The following is an 11,148-nucleotide window of genomic DNA, read 5'->3' as shown; positions in this document are numbered from 1 at the left end:
ATGAATACATATCTTTTTTTCTAAACACAACATTCTTATACGTTGTTTAAATATGATTTTCAATAGAATGTAATATACAGGATGTTCGGCTACTCGTGTCACAAACTTTGCCGGTAGATTCTACATTCAAAATGGAACCAAAAAGTCCTAATTAACTATGGTCCGAATCTCAGCAGTTTCGTTTTTTTTTCACTTTTTTTGTTTATTTTTAAAATTTCACGATCTTGCTTCAAATAAACAAAGATAACTCCAAAACTGAAAAGTTTTGGACAAATCCGTTGATCCCATTGAAAACTACGTTAAAATTCCAATAAGGTGGGGTCAATACTAAACTTATAAACCTTCGTGAACTGTTTTAGTAGCGACAACTTTAAAATAATTTTTTTCAAAGGTGAAAAACTTACTATGATGATTCTACACTACTATTTCCAAACCTCAAGACCAACAAATTTCACAAACGTACTCCATTTAAAATCCATTTTATTGGTGTCATTTTTTTAAATTACTTTTTTCAAAGATGAAGAAATTGATGGAGGAAAAAAAACCGTGGCTGACAGATTGGTAAGGTGGAAAAGTAAAAAAAGCTTAAGCAAATTTGGAATGAATTGATTAAACTTTTTTTTTAATTTGGGTTCGAAACCGAAATAGTGCAAGTGTTTAATTATTTACCAACATGACTGCATCTTTGATTAAAGGATTATTGTATTATTATTCTCCGGAATAAAAGAGTTTTTAGATTCAAAACGATCGAATTTCGAATCAAAATGAAAAAACGTTTAATAAATTTATTCAAAATTTCCTTAAGTTTTTTATTTTTTTATTTTCCACCTTACCAACCTGTCAGCCACGATTTTTTCCTTTCCTCCATCAATTTCTTAATTTTTGAAAAAATTAATTAAAAAAGAAGTTACTCCACTAAAATGGATTTTAAATGGAGTACGTTTTCTGAAATTTTCTGGTCTCTAGGTTTGGAAATAGTAGTTTAGAATCACCATAGTAAATTTTTCAACGTAAAAAAAAAATATTTTACAAAGTTCTCGCTACTAAAACGCTTATTTCACGAAGGTTTACAAGTTGAGTATTAATCACATCTTATTGGAAATTTAACGTAGTTTTCAATGGTATCGACGTATTTGTCCAAAACCTTTTAGTTTTGGTGTTATCATTGTTTATTTGAAGCAAGGTCGTGAAATCTTAAAAAATCAGAAAAAGTGAAATAACTCCGAAACTGTTCAGATTCTGACCATAGTTAATTGAGGCTTTTTGGTTCCTTTTTGAATGTAGAATCTACTGGGAAAGTTTGTAACATAAGTAGCCGAACACCCTGTGTAGTACTGCCAGGATATAAATTACTTTTCCTTCGCTGTCATGATTCGTGTAAAAACGAACATATTTTTTTGCAACTCAGAATTTTAATTTACAAACTCCATGACGTGGCTGTTGTATAAGGGTGAATGAAAAAATAATTATGACCTTTTTATTTTTGCGATGTTTATTGTATTTGTTTATAAATCAGCTTTGGATACGACCAGTTTTATATCAGCAAGACAGCCCGACTGTACTCATACAAAGCAAACATTTTATGTGGATAACTGCACCCACCATTTAGCCCTGACCTTTTTCACTCCCCTTTTGAACAGTGGTCAAATTTGAAAAATGTTACATGAATTTGTCGAGCTCTAGAAGCAAAGAAAAATTCCACTATTTTATTACCGTAATAACAAAAAATTTCAATATTGTCTAATTTCATCACTAATAGAATCACACACTTGGATGTTTAAGGGTTTTGGAGAAGACTATATTTTGTTGAATAAGAGAAAACAAGAGCCTTGCCATGTAGCAACATGAAAAGAAAAAAAAACTTTTTCTGTAATGGATGGAGTTCAGCTTCTACTGTACCTACCATATAATTTTATTTCCAAAGCTACCAGATTTTAAAATGTAAAACGAGGAAAAGAATTTTTATTAGAGGTAAAATGTATAAAAGGAAGGAGAGTAGTAATTTATAAAATATATTATTAAATTTCTCAATGTGGTCTGCAGGATGATGAACCTGTAACCTGAAATTTGATCATTACCAATATTGACCGACTCTGCTGCTGGAACTATGATGTAAACAACAAGTAAAGTTCAGTGAATCCATGACATAAAAATCGTCTCTATCTGGTGATGGTAGTCATTATGGGCACCACAGTTATTATAACTTTGATGTTATATGACACACATTAAATCCTCAGCAGTAAAGACGAAAGCCATGCAAAGCCACATGTTGGCCCTTGGATGTTGTGATTTTAGACAATACCTTGTAATATCTAATGACATAAAAAGAAAAACACTTTCTGAAATGGATGGATTCCAGCTTCTACTCTACCACCATTTAAAGCAGAACAATTTTCCATAATAAAAGTTACAGATTTTAAAATTAATGAAATACGTTATAATTAATTAAGGTTTTTAGTTGAGATGAAAAAAAGCTAATGGCACGAGCAGGATTCGAACCCACAATCTTCGGCTAGATACGCCACTGCTCTACCACTTGAGCTATCGTGACCTCTATCCACTCGGACATCAACTTCCTATCTCAACCCCACCTTATGAGTTTTCCGTCCTTTTTGCCATTTTTCAAATGTCGTGTAATCGGTTTGGATTCTCGATGACAAATGAAATGGCCACGGAGAGCTTTAGTGAAGTGTATTTCATTTTTAATCATTAAATTCACTAATTTCGTGATCCGCTTGACCAATTAATACATTACAATTAATTAAGGTTTTTAGTTGAGATGAAAAAATGGCAAAAGGAGGGAAAACTCATAAGGTGGGGTTGAGATAGGAAGTTGATGTCCGAGTGGATTGAGGTCACGATAGCTCAAGTGGTAGAGCAGCGGCATATCTAGCCGAAGGTCGTGGGTTCAAATCCCTCTCGTGCCATTAGCTTTTTTTCATCTCAACTAAAAACCTTAATTAATTGTAAAGCCTATACATTGTTGAATAAGAGAAAACAAGATGATGCCTTGCCATGTAGCAACACGAAAAAAAAAAAAAAAAAAACTTTCTGTAATGGATGGATTCCAGCTTCTACTGTACCTACCATATAATTTTATTTCCAAAGCTGCCAGATTTTAAAATGTAAAAAGAAGAAAAGAATTTTTATTAGAGATAAAATATATAAAAGGAAGGAGGATAGTGATTTAAAAAATATATTGTTAGATTTCTCAATATGGTCTGTAGGATGATGAACCTGTAACCTGAAATTTGATAATTACCAATATTGACCGACTTTGCTGCTGGAACCATGATGAAAACCAACGAATAAATTTACTAATTTCAAGGTCCACTTGACCAATTAATATATTACAATTAATTAAGGTTTTTCGTTGAGATAAAAAAGGAAAATGGAAAATTTGAAAAATGGCAAAAAGGAGGTAAAATTCAAAAGGTGGTGTTGAGATGGGAAGTTAGTTTCTGAGTGAATGAAGGTCACGATAGCTCAAGTGGTAGAGCAGCGGCGTATCTAGCCAAAGATCGTGGGTTCAAATCCTGCTCGTGCCATTGACTTTTTTATCTCAACTAAAAACCTTAATCAACGAATAAAGTTCAGTAAATCCATGGTGTAAAAATCATACAAATCTCTATCTGGCGATGGTTATCATTATGGGTGTCACAGTTATTACAACTTTGATGTTATATGACACACGTTAAATCCCCCCGTGGATGTTGTGATTTTAGACAATACCTTGCAATATCTAATGACATAAAAAGAAAAACACTTTCTGAAATGGATGGATTCCAGCTTCTATTCTCCCACCATTTAAAGCAGAACAATTTTCCATAATAAAAGTTCCAAATTTGAAAATTAATGAAATAATAGAGATTATTGTCAGATTTTTCTATGTGTTCTGCGAGGTGATGAAGCTGTCATTTGGTCATTATATTGGCCAACTGCAACACTGCTGCACAACACCGTTGGATGTTGGGATTTTGGATAGACCAAATTACTAAGTAACAACCAAATTCCAGATAAAATATACAGAAACTTATGTGTTAATACCCAATTTTTTCACCCAATAGGTCAAAAGCTAAATTTTTATTTATCACCGCACTAATGTTCTCAATTATACAACTTTCAATCATTATTTGCATTTTACAACAATACATTATAAAAATATAATTACCATGTGCAAGTCGGTAAACACCTGAGCCGTCCATACCCAACGGTGAGAACTGGCCTTTGTACTTGCTGCCAGTATGATACACCTTGACATCATCGACAAGAGTGGACTTATGCGTCGAGAGTAGACGGAGATACCTGCTGTACGTGGTCTCGCCTGCCTTTCGCCTCATTTCACAAATGTACGCGCCCACTGCCCAGGGCAAAATTTACAAACAAATAGACAAATTTAAATTAATCTTGCGCTTACTGTTTTTAAGGACCTTGGTGACAAACTTGTTCTCAGCTTTAATCCTCTTTGCCCGCTTTTGTTCATGTTCCTCAGCTATAAATATTTTTTGGCTTGAATTGATATGATTAACAATTATTGAAGAGAACAAGAAATAAAATTTATTTGATAAACGTTAGTTGTTTTTTTTTAAATCTCAGATATTACAGATATTACTGTAATTTTTTTATGAGTGTGTTATAGTACTTGTGACACAAAGTACTATAACTTACAACATAACTCTATTAAATAGATATTTTTTTCCATTAATATACCTATTTATAACTGAAATATATATAAAAATAGTTAAATAATCACTTTTCATTACATGAAATTTGTTGAATTAAATTAAATTGCACTGTTATGTTTTAAAAAGTACATCAAATGTTACCTGCTCTGGCCAGTAAATCAAATTGCCTTTTTCTATAAGCAGATTCAAGATCTTCTTCCTTTGATGATTCTTGTTGACCAAATTCACGCTTTCTTTTAGACTCTGCCAACCATTTGAAGATCATGTCTCTCTTTATTTGTTTCTGTTCTAACACTGTAAGTTTCTCAGGCTTGAAGGGCTCAGTTTGTATCATCTCCCAATCCTAAGACACATAGAAATCTATATGTGAAATTTGAATTGCTCATCCCGACAAGACGACTTAAGACAGGAAATCGGAAATTTGAATACTTTTACAACAGTCCCTTCTAAGGAATCTTTCAAGCTATGGGGCAGACCTAGTTTGTTTTTTTTCCGCCGTTCTATCTCGTCCAATGGTACTTTTTTCTGTTTTTTCCTGATCCATTGAATCTTGTTATCATCTGAAGCGAACAAAAATTAACAGTCGGCATTTGCACAGGTTCTCGTCTTACAGATTGCATCTGTGTTCATCCATTTCTTCCGTTCGATTTCAAGCCAAGCTAGCCTCTTCCTTCTAGACTTGCCGATTAACTTGTACACCCTTTTCCCTCTTCTAAACTTTTTCCAATCTTTGTTTATCAAAGGATAATCTCTCATTTTTTATGGTTTATTATTTTGTCTAGGCTCAAAGAAAACAATTTTGTTAGAATATTGTTATAACAATTTTACAGATGTTTTATACACAACCTTGATGAAAATTGATTAAAAATTTATATAAATATTCACATCAGTGCCTTATATCTGTCAAATTGATTATTTTTCATGAAGTCCATTTTAGTTTATCAGCTACATGCTTGCAATCATGAATGCACTAGTCAAGTCACACATTTGAAAAGAAAAGAGTTACTTTAAACAGGGATGAAACAAAGTTTTAGTTTGGCAAATATTTATAATAAAAATTATAAAATTTTTATTTGTTATATTTTGTGGCTTGAATTGATATGAATAACAATTCATAAAGAGAGAGAACAATTTTGATTAAAAAAGATGGACTTCTACTTATTAGAGTTTTATGGTGGTGAAACTTACAATTAATTTTAAACTTTAACTAATGAAATTTTTAGTTTTGTCTTATCTGATCATTCTGACACTAAAGCTTTAGATTCCGCAGGAAAAAAAACAACTCAATTTACTGGAACATTTACCTTTGTTGGTTTAGAGGATCAGATGCGTTTTGGTATTGTGTTATCTTCAGTAGTATTTGAGTGATTTCTGTGGAGTAACACACAAAAATCAGCGTTTAGTTGCTGATAATGGGCCAGGAGCCCGAAACGTCCATGTAATTTACTAAATTGAATAAATGTTTTCAACCACGGAGATCTTGGAATTTTTCAACCTATCAATAGAGAGGAGAGGCAGACCAAGAAGATAGGTAATTATCATAGGTTTATCACCTTGCAGACCACAAGCGGAATCTCACAATTTAATGTAAAACGGTTCAAATTTATCTAATTTTAAATAGAAATGTAAAGTTTTATCGTTAAATTTTATTATTAAAAATTTACAAGATTCTAGAGATTCACTTTTAATTTTTTCAAAGTTAAATATCAAAATGGTTTATTGTAAACAGCTTTGTGCTCAAATAACAGAGATATAAAGAAAATCCAAAGCTGGATTTGTTCCAAATGCTAAAAACTGTTCCTGAACTCTTCCTAAATAAGTCCTAATGTATCCTACCTTTATTAAGGCAGGGAATTAATAAATAAATAATAATAAATTGGATGTTTCTGCCTAGGATCTATCTTGTAACATCAAAAATACACAAAAAAATATAAACAGATTGGCTATAATTTTGTACCAGAGTTTGCTGGTTAATTCTAAAATCATTTATAGCATATGTAAAAACATCAATGATTAGACTGATTTCCTATGTGACCTTAAAGAAGCAAGTCAATTACAAAACTTCTAAGATTGAACCGTTTAATATTGGAGGCCGATGGTAATTTTTCATTACTAAATTAGGTTTAGTGTACAATAAATATTTGGTTCAATTAGAGTAAAATGGGGAAAGGAAATGATTCACCACAGACTGACACCAACATTTATCCATTTTACCTTTAATCGGGTTGTCAAATAATTTAAAAAAAACTTAAAAAATAAATATTAATTGTGTGAAACTATACTTTTATTGTATTTCAAATATGTACAAAAATAAATATCACTGTAATGTAGAAAGTATATTTTGAATGGCTTTCCAAACCCTTTTCAACCAGAGCCATTATGTTAATGAATTGAAACCACAACAAAAAATAACATTTTTAAAGATCTGAAGAAGAGGCACATCAGAGAACACCATTTGCCACATTTTAATTTTTCCCAACAGGAATCACTGGCCTTTTGGCCGTATATGCCAATTTAGCTTCTTTCAGGTATTTCTCAAAATTTTGGGTGACACTATCAGCGGTTTCTTCCCATCTAAAAAAGTATTTAAATTTAGCTTTTGATTTATAATTGTGTTGAATACTCTGTACTTTTTAGCAAGTTTCCGATATCGATCTACTTGGATTTTTTGCTCCTTACAGTCAGGACATGGCATCTGGCGCCTTCTAGAAAATAAAAATGGAATACACAAGCTTAAATAATGTTAATTTATTGCATTGTTATGTATTAAAAATAATAATAAATTAACTGGAGGCATCCACTCTATACGACAAATAGTGTTGGATTAACATTCCAAATCAGTATAATTTATGACAAATGATCAAGATCTTTTATATGTAATATTTTTTAAACCATTGTTGGTACTCAGTAAAATTATTATTCAATTCTGATTTTGAATTTGCAGAAAGACACACAAGGGATTCAAGGGGCACATGAGAAAAAATCTTGTAAAGGCAAGGCAAACAATGAAAACTGCATATCAGATCAATCACCTAATAACGTTAAAAGGAGGTAGGTTTTGCCTCTGTGTTGAAAATAAATCCGAATGCTCCCATCACTTCGTTGTGCCAGACTAACCTGAGTTGTGCAAGTAATGACTCCGTTTCTCCCTGCAGGGCCGCAACCTGACGTCTCAGTGAATCCCTTTCATCATGCCACTGTACCAAATCTGACTGTCTTCTATAACGAAAATAAATATTAAATTAATTGCATGAGAATTCTTTAAAATATTCTAGTATTTAATATATTTCCTAATACATGTTTATAATGAATTTAAAGAAAAATTACAATATTCTGGTTGAGATTACACGGAAATAGAAAAAACAAATTAATTCATAATTATATTTCTGAGGGAGTAAAGCAAATTTTAATTCTCACTCACTGGCAATTAAAATTTGCTTTACTACTTGTTTTTTAATGAACTGATTAGCAGATTTTGTTTTGGCAATAAAGCAAATTTAAATTACCAATGGTTGGTTAATGCCAATACTTCCTCTTGACATGGGACATTTTATCTTGACACGGACAACATTTTACTCAACTAACACCTATTACGGAGATCATTTTTTCTCTTAGGTTGATACCTATAAAAACTTTTTCTTATTTTTGTTATAATAATATATAAAACTGGGTTTTTTAGATTTCAACGTACTTTGCTCGCAGTTCTTCTAATTCATGGTGAAGTGCTTTTGTCTTGTCCATCGTTTGATTTTGACGAACTCTGTATTCAGATTTAACCGATTCATTCTCAAGTGCAACCCTGTTTTTCTCCTTGGAATATAAAAAACACAATTTCTGTCATTTCAGAAAACACTTAAAAATACTGATAATAAACGTACAATAGTTAAGGTATGCAATTGTGTTTGCAACTCGTTCACTTTGTCTTCCATTTCTTTTCTTGTCTTTTCCACTTCTTTTGCGAGCTTCTGCTCTGCAGCAGTCAATATTTCAGCCATTGCATCTTCCAACCTAGCTTTTTCTTCTTCTCCGAATTGAAATAACAAGAAAATTTATAACATTTTAACACACTTTTATGTTTTGTCAAAACAATACCGGTAATACTGGCTTCATTGGCAAGAGCATCTTGAGCCATAGCAAGGGCATCAGTGACTTTGTCTCGAGCCTGTACGCTGACTTTTTCTGCCTGATAAAGGAGCTCTTTTGTCTGGTCCAGAGACTCTTTCAGCTCGTTTCTTTCCTTGATGACACTTTCCATTTCAGAAGTACTTCTTGCAACGCTGTTCTTTAGCTCCTGGAGAATAAAAAAAATAGAAGGAGTGAAAATAACACGAAATAAAGGTCAAAACAAACCATATAATCACGCTTGACATCATGCAGTTCGGCTTCCAACAGTTCATTCTTAGTTGTTGCCTTTCCCAGCTCTGATTCCAAGAGTTCGACCTTTCTTTCCATAAGTTTGATTGCTTCAGAATAGTCTTTCTGCATCTGGAACCCAGCTGATTTTATCAGAGAACAGAGCTTTGCAACAAGGTAATTTCAACTACTCACTTCATCCATACGGAAAGCCAGCTTCTCTGCTTCTGATGCCCATTTCACTGCCTCCTCCCTTTTGGCATCGGCTGCTTCCTTAGCAAGGTTCCACATTTCAACTGCACAATCTCTCTCCTGAATGAAACACAAAACCGAAAGAAAATTAGAATTGATAAAAACAACCGTTACACTTAATTAATTAAGCAGATATTACCGCTTTTACTCTCATTTTAATAAAATTAAATGTAAAAAGAAAACAGACTGGAAGAATTAAACCCCTAGTTACCTAGATACAATTCCAAACTGTCACGCTTCAGAACACAATATTGATTTTTGTACCAGCACAGAAAATATGTGAAGAATGATAACAAATGACAGTAAAACTAAAATATATATTATTAAATATAAATAAAATAGAAATTATTTTACACATAGACTTGAGTGATGAACAAAAGGCCGATTTGCGATACGGTGGATAGGAATTTAAAAAGGAATTTTCAGTGGATTAATTGAAGATTTTGAAGATCTCCAATATATTTCTTAACGCCTTTTGTTTATATTTATTGCAATAATTCTAAAAAGACATTATGAATTGTCATTAAATTGATTCTACAGCGGTTTTAAATTTTCCGCCATTTTATTCAGAAAGTACACTGGTACAACAGTAGTTGGGCGATTTTTGTACCACGTGAACTACACTTCAATAGAACTTTGAGCAACCACGTGAACGACACTTCAATAGAAATTTGAGCAACCACGTGAACTACACTTTGATAAAACTTAAAAGAACGACTGAGACAATTAAAAGTCTTTTGAAATCACGAGTTAACAATCAAATTAAAAAAAATTGAAGAATGTTAAGTGACTATTAAGCTTTCATAGTACTAACACTTTGGATAAGTAGTAAAAACAAAAAAAGAACTTAGAAAATTGACATCAAGGAAAGTGCTCAAATTTCTATTGAAGTGTAGTTCACGTGGTTGCTTAAAGTTCTATTGACGTGTATTTCACGTGGTTGCTCAAATTTCTATTGAAGTTCCCGTGGTACAAAAATCGCTCAAATATTTGTGTACTTTCTGAATAAAATGGCGGAAAACTTAAAACCGCCGTAGAATAAATTTAATGACAATTCATAATGTCTTTTTAGAATTATTGCAATAAATATAAACAAAAGGCCGATTTGCTTACGGTGGATGGAATTTAAAAAGGATTTTTCGGTGGATTAATTGATTTTGAAGATCTTCAATATATTTCTTAATTTGACTTGATATGTGATTTGATGATATGACGGAATGATTAACAGAACGATTGAAAACATTGAAACGTCTTTTGAAATCACGAGTTAGATTGAACTGAAAATTTAGGGAAAGTAGATCTTTTCGCTTAAATTTAAAAAGGCAAAACAGTTCTACATAAAAAGATCGTCAACTGGAAGATTTAAAAGCTCGTTTTTTCCTTCAAATATTGATTTTTTAAAATAATCTATGAACCGAAAACTTACTTTGGCTAGGGATTCAAGCCTCTTTTTGATTTTTTCCGAAGAAGATATGTACGTGTCGGACTTCTTCCTGTCGGAAGGATCCTCGGAGTACCTCTCGTCGTCCATTGCGGTGTCACCGTCCTTCACTCCTTTCTGGCATCCCTCGGGGTGCTTTTTGTGTGAAATTTGTACAAATGAACCGAAATGATTAACAGCTGTTTTGTGTCTGTTGTGAGGATCGAACTTCGGCGTCTCCAATGGCAACCTGAAGCCCAAACATGGTACTTTCTGCTGTGGTCCGTATGGCCAAAGCCATGCTACCCGCCGATGCCGTCTCGCCTCCACCCGCGGATCCAACACCTCACACATACTATTTTCTATTACTATTAACAATCCTATCTGGTTTGAAGGATTTACAAACTAAACCCTCATAAAACAACAACAAAAACTTAA

The 11,148-nt window shown here is 32.6% G+C and overlaps 2 protein-coding genes across 8 annotated transcripts in view; both read right to left on the bottom strand.

The window, feature by feature from the left end:
- LOC106666223 overlaps positions 1–5,530 on the bottom strand; it is a 10,799-nt gene extending 5,269 nt beyond the window's left edge. Inside the window, exons 1-5 of the mRNA XM_014393262.1 lie at positions 5,297–5,530; positions 5,115–5,245; positions 4,827–5,028; positions 4,418–4,492; positions 4,172–4,360 (exon numbers count right to left, since the gene is read on the bottom strand). Coding sequence (XP_014248748.1) covers positions 4,172–4,360; positions 4,418–4,492; positions 4,827–5,028; positions 5,115–5,245; positions 5,297–5,441 — 742 coding nt within the window. The 5' untranslated portion in view covers positions 5,442–5,530. The remainder of the gene's footprint in view (positions 1–4,171; positions 4,361–4,417; positions 4,493–4,826; positions 5,029–5,114; positions 5,246–5,296) is intronic.
- A 1,424-nt stretch (positions 5,531–6,954) lies between these two features.
- Positions 6,955–11,148, bottom strand: LOC106666224 (plasminogen-binding group A streptococcal M-like protein PAM). Of its 7 annotated transcripts, none has more exons than XR_001340398.1 (10): positions 10,717–11,143; positions 9,234–9,350; positions 9,036–9,170; positions 8,778–8,976; positions 8,564–8,709; positions 8,377–8,495; positions 8,192–8,308; positions 7,803–7,904; positions 7,316–7,390; positions 7,003–7,259 (listed from the first exon to the last, which is right to left on the bottom strand). XR_001340398.1 is itself a non-coding variant. In XM_014393264.2 (9 exons), the coding sequence occupies exons 1-9, from the start codon at positions 11,062–11,064 to the stop codon at positions 7,151–7,153; spliced, it is 1,350 nt and encodes a 449-aa protein (XP_014248750.1). In that variant the 5' UTR covers positions 11,065–11,148; the 3' UTR covers positions 6,955–7,150. The 7 variants fall into 7 exon arrangements, 4 of the variants coding, with proteins under 4 accessions (XP_014248750.1, XP_024085440.1, XP_014248749.1 ...); XR_001340399.1 differs by having other exon boundaries at positions 8,564–8,706; positions 10,717–11,138; XM_014393264.2 differs by lacking the exon at positions 8,192–8,308 and having other exon boundaries at positions 6,955–7,259; positions 9,047–9,181; positions 10,717–11,148.

The sequence above is a fragment of the Cimex lectularius genome, unplaced genomic scaffold, assembly GCF_000648675.2.
Source record: "Cimex lectularius strain Harlan isolate CLEC.00 unplaced genomic scaffold, Clec_2.1 scaffold5, whole genome shotgun sequence".
Classification (NCBI taxonomy): domain Eukaryota; kingdom Metazoa; phylum Arthropoda; class Insecta; order Hemiptera; family Cimicidae; genus Cimex; species Cimex lectularius.
Note: the sequence above shows the minus strand (reverse complement) of the source record. Positions and strands in the feature narration are given on the sequence as shown.

Bases quoted from the DNA above. Each gene is read 5' to 3' on its own strand.
- LOC106666224 (XM_014393264.2), bottom strand. From the start codon at position 11,064: ATGTGTGAGGTGTTGGATCCGCGGGTGGAGGCGAGACGGCATCGGCGG. The intron at 9,182-9,233 runs GTGAGTAGTTGA...TGATAAAATCAG, and splicing joins TGGCTTTCCGTATGGATGAA to CTGGGTTCCAGATGCAGAAA. The intron at 7,391-7,802 runs GTTAGTCTGGCA...TTTATTTTCTAG, and splicing joins TCATTACTTGCACAACTCAG to AAGGCGCCAGATGCCATGTC.